We start from the raw sequence: 17,122 nt of genomic DNA on the forward strand, positions 1-17,122 counted from the left end.
CTCTCTCTCTCTCTCTCTCTCTCTCTCTCTCTCTCTCATATATGATTTCCCTCCCCTCGTCCCTCTGTAGGTTTCTGTCTCCCTCACTTTCTCTCTCAATTCACTTCTTATTATCTTATCCCTTTTGGGTCACTTCGTGTTACTTTGTCCTTATCTTTTGGCATACCCAGTGTGCATTATCAACGCTTCTTATGTCCTTAATGTTTTTTTTTTTTCCTTGATCTTTATCACTTATCGTCTGTAGTCTGAAGTTACCATTATTGAAGTAATAGACCTGGAGTGACGGAATACGCGTTGATGTGCTGAACGTGTCACACAAGGGTTCAGATCTTCACTGTGGGTCATAGTGGTTCATAGAGAGAGAGAGAGAGAGAGAGAGAGAGAGAGAGAGAGAGAGAGAGAGAGAGAGAGAGAGAGAAGCGCACTCCACTTGCATGGGGGCTACTGAGCGAGTGCAGAGCCCTCCTTGTAGCATCGTGCAGTGGACGAAAAGGAGTACAGACAGACAGACTCTTTAGGGATCTGTCTCGTCACTCTGGAGAGGTCCCAGTTACTACTGATTGTAGCGCAGGCTTGAAGCTACAGCACGCCTTTAAGAGGGATCCTGGTATATATATATATATATATATATATATATATATATATATATATATATATATATATATATATATATATATATACTTGTCCCTGTGTGTGTGTGTGTGACTGTATTTTGAAGGCGTCTGAACCATTGGTCGTGTTCACCGTGTCATGTACCTACGGTGTGACACACACACACACACACACACACCCACGACACTGAGGCTGTTTGAGGTTATTAAGCTGTTCCGAATGACTCCGGCTGGCGCACGAGGGAGGTGGAGGGTGAGGCCAATTTGCTTGATGAACCAGCGTGGCGTGAGCCTTTCACCGACACCTGTGATTAAGGTTGAAGAAATGCATTGCGCTCATCAATTCCATTTTAAAACCTTTCCCCCTTTGGAGGTGTGTGTGTGTGTGTGTGTGTGTGTGTGTGTGTGTGTGTGTGTGTGTGTGTGTGTGCAGGGTTTGAAATAATTGTTGTCTTCTTCATACTTTTATAATTCCAGACACCCCCCCCCCCCCACAGAGACGTTAATGGGATGGTTTAACGAGAGCTTTAGCTGGAATTCATATGTCTGATGTGTTGTAGACTTGTTAAAACAAACGTGGGTTGTCATTTCCAGCAACACTTGGCACAAAGTTTGATGTATGGTCTTATATATATATATATATATATATATATATATATATATATATATATATATATATATATATATATATATATATATTTTCCAAAAGAAGGAACAGAGAACGAGGCCAGGTGAGGATATTCCCTCAGATGCCCAGTCCTCTGTTCTTAACGCTACCTTGCTAACGCGGGAAATGGCGAATAGTATGAAAGAAAGAAATATATATATATATATATATATATATATATATATATATATATATATATATATATATATATATATATATATACAAAAAAATCACAACAAACGCATGTGTTACCACATCTTCAGAGGAGTAATTCCTAGTCGTCTGAAGATGTGGTATTACACGAAAGCGCTCTGGATTCTCTCGTTTACTCTCCCTACTGGTGCTTCTACATTTATGTTTGTATACAGAGAGAGAGAGAGAGAGAGAGAGAGAGAGAGAGAGAGAGAGAGAGAGAGAGAGAGACACCACCCCCCCGTCCCCCACACTCACGCACTCACACACTCATACATGAGGTTCATTCCTGGCCGTGTTGAGAAGCAAGACTCATGATGCCCAGTGCTTTCAAATGAGCTTTGCCAATATTCATTGGTCAGATCCGGGCACTCAGTGTGGATAGCCATATGATTTTGGGGGGGCGCAGATTGAAGTGAAGTACTGAGGGCATTTAAAGAAGCGATGGCCTTTAAAGTAATGATGGTAGTGGTGAGAAGTCATACCCTTGAAGACCACACTGACAATATATAAAGGTCAGTTCAAGAGGTCGGGGGCGAGACAAGTTAAGGTACAGGTTCCTTTACGTATAATTTAGGCGATAGGTAAAGGCCATATCCCTAAAATCAAGCGTTAGAGATGCTTAAAGGTCAGTCCCTTAACTTAAGTTGGCGATCTGTAAAGGTAACATCATTTTAAGGTCTGGTATTGGCGATCTTTATTTAATAAAGTTCTCATACCAAAGGTCCAGTATTAGTGGCATTTCACGTTCATATCTTCGCACTAGCTTTATAAAGGTCAGATTTTTTTTCCCCCGCTTTAGGTGTTGGTAATATACAAAGGTCAGACCCCCTATGTCTTAGTGTCACTGTATACAAAGGTCAGGCCCGTTATATCCTAGTGGTCATCCCTTTACCCCTGGGTACATGTCTTTTCTTCCCCCTTCACCCCACACGTCGGCTCTTGGTTGGCTTTCTACTCCACACATCTTCTCATCTGACAGAGAACACTTGACAACACGTCACTCACACAATTCGTTCTTCTTAACTCTGTATTCCCCTGCGGTGAGCGCTACTCGCTAGTCCCTGCCTCTTGGCAATATCTTGTAAGTACTCATAAGTTAGTCCTTTCCAACCTCTTAAGTTGGTACTTTCCAACCTCTTAGGTTAGTACTCTCCAACCTCTTAAGTTAGTACTCTCCAACCTCTTAAGTTAGTACTCTCCAACCTCTTAAGTTAGTACTCTCCAACCTCTTAAGTTAGTACTTTCCAACCTCTTAAGTTAGTACTCTCCAACCTCTTAAGTTAGTACTCTCCAACCTCTTAAGTTAGTACTCTCCAACCTCTTAAGTTAGTACTCTCTAACCTCTTAAGTTAGTACTCTCCAACCTCTTAAGTTAGTACTCTCCAACCTCTTAAGTTAGTACTCTCCAACCTCTTAAGTTAGTACTTTCCAACCTCTAAAGTTAGTACTTTCCAACCTCTTAAGTTAGTACTCTCCAACCTCTTAAGTTAGTACTCTCCAACCTCTTAAGTTAGTACTCTCCAACCTCTTAAGTTAGCACTCTCCAACCTCTTAAGTTAGTACTCTCCAACCTCTTAAGTTAGTACTCTCCAACCTTTTTAAGTTAGCACTCTCAAACCTCTTAAGTTAGTACTCTCCAACCTCTTAAGTTAGTACTTTCCAACCTCTAAAGTTAGTACTCTCCAACCTCTTAAGTTAGTACTCTCCAACCTCTTAAGTTAGTACTCTCCAACCTCTTAAGTTAGTACTCTCCAACCTCTTAAGTTAGTACTCTCCAACCTTTTTAAGTTAGCACTCTCCAACCTCTTAAGTTAGTACTCTCCAACCTCTTAAGTTAGTACTTTCCAACCTCTAAAGTTAGCACTCTCCAACCTCTTAAGTTAGTATTCTCCAACTTCTTAAGTTAGTACTCTCCAACCTCTTAAGTTAGTACTCTCCAACCTCTTATTCAGCGTAGGGTGTTTAGTTTAGATATATCTTGTGTGAATGTTTCATTTTAATCACCAGCCACATATGTAGAGGATCTATGGTGTGTAACTGTTACCACATGTTGGGTTACGAGGGTCAGGTTGTATCACTGTTACGATAATTACCCCCACCTGTGATTCATGAATGGTGATTATGAGATATAGTATCAGACATAAAGAAAGAGTCCTGGGAGATGTTTCATGGTGAGCGGTAGTCATGCAAACATCATTGGAACAAAGAATTTACATAAGAATTTAGACGAGAGATCGCGAGACTATGATGACTATATGATTCTTTCCTTTTAGAAATAACAAAACTGGGTTTTTTTTAGAAGTAATATGCGCATAATGTGAAAGAATAGGAGACTTTTTAATGGGATAGAAATGGGAAAGAAATATGAGGTGGGACAGGGAAAGGCATAGTTTTAAAATGGAAGAGAAAACAAGGGCGTAATGATGGTGTCTTTTGATACATGTTGGTGATTTTCTAGTAGCATGTTTTCTAGGTTTTCCTTTCCAGTCTGTGTGTACCGCAGGTGTTCCATCTTACCTAAACTGTCATGCAAACCTGATGATGGAAGGATGCCTTCCACTCGTGAGGTGGATATGGTAACGTAAGGATAACCAGTATCCTACCTGGGGAAAACAAGGCCATCATAAGACCATCGTCCCATCCTAACTTGGAAATAGACCATTTCACGCACCTCACCACCTCCTTGATATCCCCGTCTTAACCCATTCTTTAAGAGTCGCATCCAGACAGTGTTTGACGACCTCGAATGTTGCATGTATGCGTTCGGTTACGTCCCTTTGATTTACAAGAGCAAGGTCGTGTATTGAGACCTCGAAGTCAGAAGAAAGGTATCGAAGCCTCGTTCTTCAAGACGCTTGGCGAAATGATACTGTGACTTCGTGAAACGACCTCCTAAGAAGTCTTATTCACTGGTCTGTGCTGACTTCAGCATTGCCGCTGACGTCTGTATGAACAGTACGATCGTTAATGCCTTCTGGCCAGTTACCTGTGGTTGAAGCATGGCTGCTCGCCTACAACACCAGTCTGCAATGCTTTTCTCAATGGAGTTCGTGAAGGTCAAAGATCCATCTGATGTACGTAATCCCATTTTCTTTTACAGATGTTCGCGAAGGTCAAGAGGAAAAGGACTTTTAAACCTCGTTCTTGACTTTCTATTACCTGGTTGTGAGTATCCTTTGGGATTTTGGCCTAAGGGCGTCTGGTACCTGTAGGAGTGGCTAGACGATCGTAGGGCGCAGCCCTTGGCCAAGGCATGAAGCGTCGTGTGGCCCTTATGAAGTGTCCGATCACGTTTCACCTGACATTTATCTAGATTAAAGGTGTGTGTGTGTGTGTGTGTGTATGTGTGTGTGTGTGTGTGTGTGTGTGTGTGTGTGTGTGTGTGTGTGTGTGTGTATGTGTTCAGCACCTGCCTGCTGTAGGGGGAGTATTTCTCTCTCTCTCTCTCTCTCTCTCTCTCTCTCTCTCTCTCTCTCTCTCTCTCTCTCTCTCTCTCTCTCTCTCTCAGTCGAATGGGAGGTAATTTTCCTATTTTTTCCCCGTGTGTGTGTGTGTGTGTGTGTGTGTGTGTGTGTGTGTGTGTGTGTGTTGAATAGGTTGTTAACGACAGATAGTTAAGGCAAAGGTTGGGGGGGAGGGGAGTGTGAAAGTTAGAACCTACATAGAGGGAGTTGTAATCCCATCATAACACATAGACGATAATCAAATAGCACACACACACACACACACACACACACACACACACACACACACACTCACACACACACACACACACACACACACACACACACACACACACACACACACGTTGTCCAGGGCCTGCCGTGCGCTACGTGTGTTCGCTATTAAATAGAATTGCTGATGAAGTCCACAGTATATGGGTCGTCTGGGGGTCACTCCACGGTGCCGTTAATACGAGACCACGTCGTGTGCCCATTAAACAAACCTCCCCATTTCTGGTTTTTATTTCGGGAGTTGGTTACAACGTGAACTGTATTTCTGTACTGTTGCCTACCACTGAATCCCACACAGTGGTGTCATTAAAACCACTACTGGTATTTTTTGCCAGTGCTATCACGGCCCCATTACGATAACTGCACCATTACGACTACAACCACTGGGGAAATCACCATTACAACTACCACCACTGCGAAAATCACCATTACGACTACAACCACTGGGGAAATCACCATTACGACTACCACCACTGCGAAGATCACCATTACGACTACAACCACTGGGGAAATCACCATTACGACTACCACCACTGCGAAGATCACCATTACGACTACAACCACTGGGGAAATCACCATTACCACTACCACCACTGCGAAGATCACTATTACGACTACCACCACTGCGAAGATCACCATTACGACTACAACCACTGGGGAAATCACCATTACAACTACCACCACTGCGAAGATCACCATTACGACTACCACCACTGCGAAGATCACCATTACAACTACCACCACTGCGAAAAGAAAAAAAATAAACTCGATCTTACGTAAAGTTTAACTGGTCGTAAGAGCTTTGATGGTTCAGTCACCATTACGAACGTGTGTCCCTACCATTCATCACCACTTCATCATAACCACTTCAATACCACCCTACTGTTCATCACCACTTCATCATCACCCTACCTTTCATCACCACTTCATCATAACCACTTCACTACCACCCTACTCTTCATCACCACTTCATCATCACCCTACCTTTCATCACCACTTCATCATAACCACTTCACTACCACCCTACTGTTCACCACCACTTCATCATAACCACTTCACTACCACCCTACTGTTCACCACCACTTCATCATCACCCTACCTTTCACCACCACTTCATCATAACCACTTCAGTATCACCCTACCGTTCATCACCACTTCATCATAACCACTTCAATACCACCCTACTGTTCACCACCACTTCATCATAACCACTTCAGTACCACCCTACTGTTCACCACCACTTCATCATAACCACTTCACTACCACCCTACCATTCACCACCACTTCATCATAACCACTTCACTACCACCCTACCATTCATCACCACTTCATCATAACCACTTCACTACCACCCTACCATTCACCACCACTTCATCATAACCACTTCAATACCACCCTACTGTTCACCACCACTTCATCATAACCACTTCAATACAACCCTACCTTTCACCACCACTTCATCATAACCACTTCAATACCACCCTACTGTTCACCACCACTTCATCATAACCACTTCAGTACCACCCTACTGTTCACCACCACTTCATCATAACCACTTCACTACCACCCTACTGTTCATCACCACTTCATCATAACCACTTCACTACCACCCAACCATTCATCACCACTTCATCATAACCACTTCACTACCACCCTACTGTTCATCACCACTTCATCATAACCACTTCAATACCACCCTACCGTTCACCACCACTTCATCATAACCACTTCACTACCACCCTACCGTTCACCACCACTTCATCATAACCACTTCAATACCACCCTACTGTTCACCACCACTTCATCATAACCACTTCAGTACCACCCTACCATTCACCACCACTTCATCATAACCATTTCAATACCACCCTACTGTTCACCACCACTTCATCATAACCACTTCACTACCACCCTACTGTTCACCACCACTTCATTACACCACCAAACTCCTTCTTATTCAACGGTCTTAAAAATTCATTTCTAAACCTTTTCAGAATCTTTGGTGGATATTTTTTCTGACTATATTTTCATTTCAGCATCTTTATACAAGTATGTAAGATATTGCAGGCCAGTTAACAAGGTAGCTGACCACCGTTGTTAACAACAGAACTACGTAATCGCCACAGTTCGTACGCTCACAAGACCGACCTCTGGTTGTAAAGCGAAGTAATTAAAATTTCAGGACCTGGAAATTACAGTTTCAGGACCTGGAAATTACAATTTCAGGACCTGGAAATTACAATTTCAGGACGTGGAAATTACAATTTCAGGACCTGGAAATTACAGTTTCAGGACCTGGAAATTACAATTTTAGGACGTGGAAATTACAATTTCAGGACCTGGAAATTACAATTTCAGGACTTGGAAATTACAGTTTCAGGACCTGGAAATTACAATTTCAGGACGTGGAAATTACAATTTCAGGACGTGGAAATTACAATTTCAGGACCTGGAAATTACAATTTCAGGACGTGGAAATTACAATTTCAGGACCTGGAAATTACAATTTCAGGACCTGGAAATTACAATTTCAGGACCTGGAAATTACAATTTCAGGACCTGGTGATATCTTATTTGTCATCACATCAAAATGTATATTTTCTACTGTTATTAATTGGTAGGTTCGTCAATATTTCATGTTGCTGTTAATCAGCAAATTGATTAAGCTTCTCACACACACACCTGTCGTTCTGTGAGTCAGACAGACACTTGTGGTTCTGTGAGTCTCACACACACCTGTCGTTCTGTGAGACAGACACTTGTGCTTCTGTGAGTCTCACACACACCTGTCGTTCTGTGAGTCAGACAGACACTTGTGGTCCTGTGAGTCTCATACACCTGTCGTTCTGTGAGTCAGACAGACACTTGTGGTTCTGTGAGTCACACACACACCTGTCGTTCTCTGACTGAGACACCTGTCATTCTGTGAGTCAGACACTTGTGGTCCTGTGAGTCACACACACCTGTCATTCTGTGAGTCAGACAGACACTTGTGGTCCTGTGAGTCTCATACACCTGTCGTTCTGTGAGTCATTCCATGAGTCAGTAGACCTATCGTTGTATGAGTGAGGACACATGTCGTTCTATGTGTCGTGAGTAACACGACCGATGATCTTCATTAGTATGTGATCCAAACTGGTTCTATGATACGTCTTAGATTATGTAACTTATGTATACTTTTGCTCCAACACTCGCCATCATTCTCCCTCACGGAGCACCAACACTCGCCATCATTCTCCCTCACGGAGCACCAACACTCGCCATCATTCTCCCTCCCGGAGCACCACCACTCGCCATCATTCTCCCTCACGGAGCACCACCACTCGCCATCATTCACCCTCCCCCACCACTAGCAAACCATTACTCCAGTAACACCCTAATTCTCCTCTCCCTTTCTTCTCTGCCCCACAGACACGCTGCAGATGGTCAAGGACAACACGTACGGCGCCCAGGACGAAGCAAAGGACGGAGGTTGGGATGGCATGGTTGGAGAACTCGTCAGAAAGGTCAGTCTCCTTCAACCTCCTCGTCTCCCTCTCTCTCTCTCTAGCCTGTAGGTGACCCATGTCTGATATATATAGGTGCCCCCCTTGGCTTGCATCTAGGTGGCTCGTGTATAGGTGGCCTTTACGTAGTGCTTCTGTGGTAATCAGGTGCCCCATTGTATTTAGGTACCTCTTGGTGTCTTTCGTGGTTGCCATATGTAGATGGTACTGATCTTTGACATGGATATTCCCTTTCCTACTTTTGGAGCCACATATTGAGGGTCGTCAGTCTTGTATACATACATGTATCTACTGGTATCTATGTATGCAGGTACTGCTGTCTTGGTATATACATTCCTCAGTGCCAGTGATGCAAATTGTATATTTTATGAGCCAGAAAGACAGTGTACATAACTAAAGGAAGTACGTCTTTTGATACGTGGGTCTCTCTCTCTATCAGTGTCTTTGAATTTCTATATATATATATATATATATATATAACTTGACTTGTGTAAGCAGTATAGTTTGCCTTATAGTATCCAGTAATTGTATTAGTATCATTTTATAGCTAGACCAAGAGACCTCATCCAGTAGTTCAGCCATAAATAAGCGAAATTGCCTCCCTTGTAGATCTCTTCACCCACTATAATAAAGTCCAAAACGTCTTCCATGTCATCCTCTCCCGTAATAAACCCATCTTCCTCAGACGATATTGCCTTTTATTTTTTCTCTCTCAATATAGAAATAGAGCAATCTTGATCTAATAACTCCTCCCCCTTCTCTTGTAATGCCTCAATCCAATAATAGCCTCCCCCAAATTACTGGATAATTACCCTTCTTCATAACTGCACCGCTCGCCTCCTTGAAGCACTTCATGCCGGGGTATTGGTAACATCTTGATATACAATTACCTTACGGCAAACTTCCAGTGTATCAATATCAAGGAGGCTTCGGAAATGCTCACTCAACCCAGAGTCAGATTGCAATAAGGTGTTGAACCCCTTTATTTCCACCTCTGTGCTACAGATGTGTTATGCTATCTCTGTGTCCTGCTGTTACCTCTTTAAGTCTCTTATGATGTTCATCGTCTGTGTTCCTTTTTGAACTCGTCATTTTTTGATACATTGAAGCTTCTTTCTCTTTCAGATTTGCATTAGAGTGTTTGTTATGATTCTTTATTTTCTATGCTAAAGTTGTGTAATGTTAACTATGTCTCTTTATGCTGTACTCCTGTGATGTCTTATGTTTATGATGTCCACCTTCTGTTTTCTTATAGAATTCACCAGTTTTGCCATACTGAAACTTCTTTCTTTCTCTTCTCCTTCGTTTCTTTTTCTATTATTCCTTTAGAGGAAAGAAAGTTTGAGATGGCTTTTTCCCCCTCGACCAATCATCTTCATGGGTTGATTGAATTTCTTCCTCTAATGACCAAACCATCGAATCCTAACAAGCGGGGAGTGCCACCTTCTCTTGTTATTATAACTGCCTCCAGTTCGTGTGATAACTGGGCCATTTGTCTCCGTGGGATGGGTCGTGGGACAAAAGAGACAACATGAATGGTTTATGGGATATCATAAATCCATGGTTGCTCAAGTCAAGGGTGGAAGTGTTGGCTGGCTCCTGCCAACACTTCCTACCACCATCTCTGCCAACGACACCAATTACGACCCAATTTGGCAGCATCTCGCGGATGTGTGATTTATATGGTTCTTCAACTTGGAAGATTATTCTATATACATTTTTTTTTTTCGTTGTGGTTCAGTAGGTAATAAGAATTTATCTTGAAGGTGAGGATGTGTGTGTGTGTGTGTGTGTGTGTGTGTGTGTGTGTGTGTGTGTGTTTGTTTATGTCAATATGTGGTTGATGATGATAAGAATTATTATTATTATTATTATTATTATTATTATTATTATTATTATTATTGTTGTTGTTGTTGTTGTTGTTGTTATTGTTTGTTTTGCTGTTGTTGTTGTTGTTGTTGTTGTTGTTATTGTTTGTTTTGCTGTTGTTGTTGTTGTTGTTGTTGTTGTTGTTGTTATACAAAGGTGAAAAGTATTTAGAAAATGTGTACGAGTCTTTGTGCATGTTTGTATATGTCATATATTATTTATTATTTTCGTGGTTGTCAATGTGTATGTGTTCTGAGTGTATGTGCGCGTTTCATATATACATTTCCCTGATCGCGATGGTGAATCAGTCGAGGTGTTGTTTTTAAACTACGAACGTTTAAAGACACACAACTCTGTCGTCGTTTTTTTTTTTTTTAGCATTGATACAATGAGGCTTCACATAGCTCAAGTAGTGTCTCGGTTCGAGTTTCATTGTTTTGTTCGAATCCCGCGAAGGTTCACGACCATCGGGCAACTGTCAAACACTTCTTAACTCTTCTTCGTTGTCCTGTATTGAATGCAATTAATGTTCTGTGTCAGTAAAGTCGTTTTTCCAATGAACATGACCAGTTGCTTTGGTTCGATTATACTATCCTTGAGCTTAGGGTTATGACCCTAAGGTATGATGGCTGGGCCTTTGACCAGGAGCCTTAGTGAAAGGTCAGTGTTGAAGGACGACACCATCCTGCTCAGGGGTCGTACCTGCATGTTCAAAGGTTCGTACCTACATGTTCAAAGGGTCGTAACGTCTAGTTCAGGGGGTCGTACCGTCGTGCTGGAAAATCGAACCGATGTGCTCAACGTGGTTAATGATGCAGGAGATGGCTGGCTCGAAGCTGGTAACAGATAGGAAGGAACCAGCATCTTGTTTTCCACTGACGACCTCCCTCCCGTTTTCTCTCGTGATGGAGGAGTGTTAGATCCGTCTCGCGTCGTGGGGAACTCGTGTTTCCACCACAGGAACAGGAGCTTCCGTCTTAAACATTTGAGATGACTTTGAAAACCATTCGGGATGGCTGTATATATATATATATATATATATATATATATATATATATATATATATATATATATATATGTGTGTGTGTGTGTGTGGATTTAGCTTACGATCTATATACGAATAGACAGACAGGAAGGTATATAGTTATCGTACTATCTCTATATGGATAGACAGAGGAAGGTATGTAGTTATATTACTATCTATATATGACTAGACAGAGAGGAAGGTATATAGTTATCTTGCTGTGTATATACGAACAGAGAGAGAGAGGAGAGGAAGGGTATATAGTTACCTCACTGTATATGAATAGATAAATAGGAAGATATGTAATCATGTGCCCTTTTTCTCTGCATCCATCATCATCGCATCATCAGCATAGTCAGTGAGGGTACAAACACCATGAGGTTGGAAGGGGAGAGAAAGAATTTCCTTTGCACATAACAAGAAGAAAACAACTTAACGTAAAGTGAAAGACGAAGGGAATTTAGTGAGAGAGGGGAAGCCCCCGACGCTTGACCCGGAGTGACTTTATTCTTGTTCGTGTGTTTTGTAGTTGACTTGGCAGAAGAGAGAGAGAGAGAGAGAGAGAGAGAGAGAGAGAGAGAGAGACAGAGAGAGAGAGAGACAGAGAGAGGAGCTTGTGTGTGTCATGGACATCTGTGGTGTTTTTCATGGAGAGAAACGGAGAGAGTTAAGTGGTGGATTTGTATTTTGAGAGGAATTTGAGTAGCGGATTTTTAAGAGAGAGAGAGAGAGAGAGAGAGAGAGAGAGAGAGAGAGAGAGAGAGAGAGAGAGAGTTAAAGAGTGTGTTAATGTTTGATTTAGCCTGCAGTGTGTTAAACATGTTATGTGCTTATGTAGAGCCTATGAACACACACACACACACACACGCACACACACACACACACACACACGCACACACACACACACACACACACACACACACACACACACACACCCTGCGTATGTGCAGTCGATCGGGAGGTCGATCGCTGACAGGTTTGGTCGCTTGTGTGTGTGTGTGGCCAGCCTGTATTAGTAGTGTTCCTGGGCGATGATTTTCCAGGGAAGTGTTGGAAAGCCATGTATCTGTGCGTTCAGACTCGTCAGCAGTGTGTGTGTGTGTGTGTGTGTGTGTGTGTGTGTTGTTACTGACGATGTGATGGGGTTATAGAAGTGGCATGCGAGTGTCGGGATGGCTGTGAATTGTGTAGACGCCGAAGAGAGACCCTTAGTTTACGTGTATATACTACTGGCTTTGCGAGGAGGAAGAGGAGGAGGAGGAGAGGAGGAGGAGGTGTGTCATTGTGTATTGATGACTACGTGTTTGCGTGTAGTGGCTGGGGTTGGGAACGGTCCCTCACACATCCCTGGTTCACTGAAGGTTATGCCAGAGTTTCTTTATCTGGGAAGAGTTTGATGCGCTGGTGGTGTTTGAAGAAGATGATGTCTCTCGTTTTCCAGTCTTAGCCATAAGGTAATTCTACTACTGTCTCTTGTTCATATGTGTTAGTCAGATGGTTTTTATGGGTTTTAACTCTCTAGTGTGGAATTAGAGTATATTTGTGCTTGGATCAGGAATGCTTTTGCTCGTAGAGATATTTTCTACAGTGGGAATCATTCATCGAATGAAGGAAACGTTTTCTGTTGTGTGTGAACGTTTTTTGTGTGAACGTTTTTTGTTGTGTGACCGTTTTTTGTTTGGTGTGAACGTTTTTTGGTGTGTGAAGGTTTTTTTGTGTGTGAACGTTTTTTTGTGTGTGAACGTTTTTTGTGAACGTTTTTTGTTGTGTGTGAACGTTTTGTGTGAAGACGAACAGAAGGAAGACGAATAAGCTTGAGATTATATGACTAGTTCAGAGTCTTGTTCAGCGAAGGGTTTTGTATCGTTACTTGGCGAAAGAGAAGAATACAGTCTCGCTAAAGAGTGTTTTTAGCATCAGAAGGAGTCCATTCTATCCCTGGTACTGATTGTAGCGCAGGTTTGGAGCTGCAGGGGCGCCCGGATGAGGGAAGGGGGTCCCTCAGACTCTCTTATTCGTGAATCATCACAGTTCATTCTTGCTACTGTGTGTCATGGCTTTGTATTTAAGCATACGTGACCTTGTGGAAGTTGAGAGAGAGACAGTGAGGTGGTGGTCCTGCTAGCTCCCTGGGAAGATGTATGATATGTATAGTAGCAATTCAGACCTCCACCATTGTTGACAGAGCTTCGTATGGGAGGGTGTTAGATGTTTGACCTTCGACTTAACTGTGTTTGTTCAACATAAAACTTTAGTTAGACGTTGCGACCCTCTACCACACACAGACACACACACACTCTGATGACATTGCCATGTCCCCGTCCTATGCAACGGGACCTGGAGGTTCTCTTCCCCCGATTGATATAGGAAATACTTTGATTTATATTTATACCTGGACGTTCGTTCTCTCTGCGTCAACCATTTCCTCGTGTTTTGGCAGGAAGCATCAGCAATCCCCTTTGAACGTGTTGGATCGAGGGATTGTTTTCAAGGTGTGGGTGTAGGGTGGAGCCCTACAGAGTTTAAGGCTGGATTTACATAGCTCTCGAGACCTTGGCTGGCAAGAGGGAGTGTTCAAATATGAAGTCTGGCAGGGAGGAAGGAGGTCTACCTCTCATCCATAGCTTGAAGTACCATACGTGGCCCCAGGCAGCGAGTGGCTGGCCCGGGGAACATTCTTAATGCGTCTCGTCCCTTTTCATAAATACATCTTCTTCAGTACCATCTTCTCTGGACGCCATTAAAAATGTTGCGCTTCGGGATATACGCCCTTCACCCACCCAAAAAAAGGAGCTTTTTTTTATTTTTCTTTCCGTTCTTTAATATCTCTTTGCGAATCATTCTTTTGAAAAACATCAGGAGGGTCGACTACTGTGAAAATTTAAATTTCCAGTGGTGCCGGCACCCACAGATTTAATACGTAAAGTTTTTTATTTTCATTTCTTTCATTTCTTGGAATAAATTTAACATTCGGCGAGATTCCAAAGTTTTAAAGTTTGATATAAATCACTGGGATATATTCGCTCTACAATACGTTGAAACTTAAGGTTGGTAAACTACGTAGATTTCGCCCTGGGATGCCTTCCCATAGATACTGTATTTTATTTTCAGTAGGTAAGTCAGGAGACTGTATTTCACAGCATGTAGTAAAGTTAAGGTTGATTTAAGACCCCGTATTGCAGTACCTGTTTAAAACCCCGTATTGCAGTGGCTGTTGAAGACCCCGTATTGCAGTAGCTGTTTAAGACCTCGTATTGCAGTGGCTGTTTAAGACCTCGTATTGCAGTGGCTGTTGAAGACCCCGTATTGCAGTAGCTGTTTAAGACCCCGTATTGCAGTAGCTGTTTAAGACCTCGTATTGCAGTAGCTGTTTAAGACCCCGTATTGCAGTAGCTGTTTAAGACCCCGTATTGCAGTAGCTGTTTAAGACCTCGTATTGCAGTAGCTGTTTAAGACCCCGTATTGCAGTAGCTGTTTAAGACCCCGTATTGCAGTGGCTGAATAAGGAATTGATGGCTGGAGTTTACATGCGTAGTTCGTTGTTTCTGGTTTACAAAGGAAGAGTAGGTCTGAGAGTATAGTCTTTAAGCTGTAGTTTACTATGATAAGTCATTCTGGAAATGATTGTGTGGTACCAGTAGTTTACACGACCAGGTTAATCAGGAAGCCATAGTTTGATAAACCACATTTTACAGAGGAAGTTTGCAGCTTAATACTGCAGTTTACTTTAGCAGTCTCATGATGGAACAGGAGTTAAGTTACTGAAGTTTACCAAAAGGAAAATGAAATATTTAAAGTTTAAAAGCTTGTAGTTAATTTGGCTGGATTAATCTGGAAACCATGGTTTGGTAACTGAAGTTTACTGAGTCTTATTGATTAGGAAACTATTATACCTGAAGTTTACCGAGAGAGAGTCGTATAGAATCCATAGACTAATAGCTGTGGTTAGCTGAGAGAGAGTCATATAGAATCCATAGTCTAATAGCTGCAGTTAGCTGAGAGAGTCATATAGAATCCATAGTCTAATAGCTGTGGTTAGCTGAGAGAGTCATATAAAATCCATAGTCTAATAGCTGTGGTTAGCTGAGAGAGTCATATAAAATCCATAGTCTAATAGCTGCAGTTAGCTGAGAGAGTCATATAGAATCCATAGTCTAATAGCTGTGGTTAGCTGAGAAAGTATAATCAGGAAGCTAGAGTTTGATAGCTTTGGTTCACTGTAGCCAGATGTTATGAGCGACCATGTTTAGAAATCATCGTCTACTTATACTATGATATTGCCAACCCGAAGACAAGGATGTTGATCCTACGTCCTTCACTTCCCCTTAAGCTGTGTCTCGTCTTAGATCCTGGTTATTATGTAGGTAGATGGATGTAAATAGGTTTGGAATCCTTCCGTTCCTCACCTCCTGTAATATCACGTCGTGGTTCACTTGATATCACTTCGTCCCCCTTGATATCTCCCACTGGTCGCATTAGGTCATCCCCTTCCTTCTGTATGGGGGCAGTGTTTTCATTGCCCACCCCAGATCTACCACTGTTCCCACAGTTCAGAGTGACCTGTTGTCCTCTCTCTCTAACCACTTCTGCGCCTCCGGCCGAAGGATAAGATGGCACTAAAGATTCGCATCTTTTTGGAGTGGGAGCAAAAGAGCAAAAATTTTCCCCAACTTCTTTATTCATCGTCACACCACTACACACATCCTCCACCTCGTCCTCCTGCCTCCTCCTCCTCCTTCTCCTTCTACTCCCCCTCCTCCTCCTGCTCCTCCTCCTCCTCCTCCTCCTACTCCTGTTATCGCCCCACACTCACAACTCCTCCTCTTCCTCATCTCTACACTCATCGTCACCTACCCTTCCCTCATTATCTCCCTCCCTCACCTTCCCTTCCCATCCCGACTCGTCTCATTCCCTCTGTCCCACACACCCCCCCATCCCTGCTGCCATTTGATGTTAGATGGCCAGATCGGAGCAGCAGCAGGCCTGGCCCGCCCTTGGCCCGCACTTGGCCCCACGCAGCTTCAGCCTCCAGCTCTCTCTCAGGACAGAGGTGTGACACCTCATCCCAGGCCAGCTTCCTCGGCGTCAACGCATGTGATGCGCTCTGACTTGTGGCTGATGGTATTCTGGTGTTGGAGGAACTAAGGGGGGCCTGGGGGGAGGGGGGGGGGTGGGGGTGAGAGGAGGGTGGTGGAGTGGGAAGGGGTCCTCCTCCTCCTCCTGGCTCCTCTTCGTCCCTCCTTCCTTCCTCCTGCTGGGGTATAAAGGGTTTCTTTTTGGAGGAAAAGGTGAAAATTGTGTTCCCTTGAATTCCAGAGTATTTATGTGTCTGTTTGGACGTGTGTGTGTGTGTGTGTGTGTGTGTGTGTGTGTGTGTGTGTGTGTACGCCTTTGTGTGTGTCTTTTATGTGTGTAATTACACATATGATTATTATTTGTGTGTTGCGGGGACAGAGTTTTACACTCGTGTTACCCCGTCTCTTAACCTTGTATGCTCACCATATCTTAACCTTATA

The 17,122-nt window shown here is 42.9% G+C and overlaps 1 protein-coding gene across 1 annotated transcript in view; it reads left to right on the forward strand.

Annotated features, from left to right (window-relative positions):
• The window catches only part of LOC139765856 (glutamate receptor 1-like), a 1,264,866-nt gene that overhangs the window by 1,085,511 nt on the left and 162,233 nt on the right, over window positions 1-17,122 (forward strand). The window contains 1 exon segment of the mRNA XM_071693701.1: window positions 8,619-8,713. Within this exon segment, the coding sequence (XP_071549802.1) occupies window positions 8,619-8,713 (95 nt within the window).

This window comes from Panulirus ornatus, chromosome 56 (assembly GCF_036320965.1).
Source record: "Panulirus ornatus isolate Po-2019 chromosome 56, ASM3632096v1, whole genome shotgun sequence".
Taxonomy (NCBI): domain Eukaryota; kingdom Metazoa; phylum Arthropoda; class Malacostraca; order Decapoda; family Palinuridae; genus Panulirus; species Panulirus ornatus.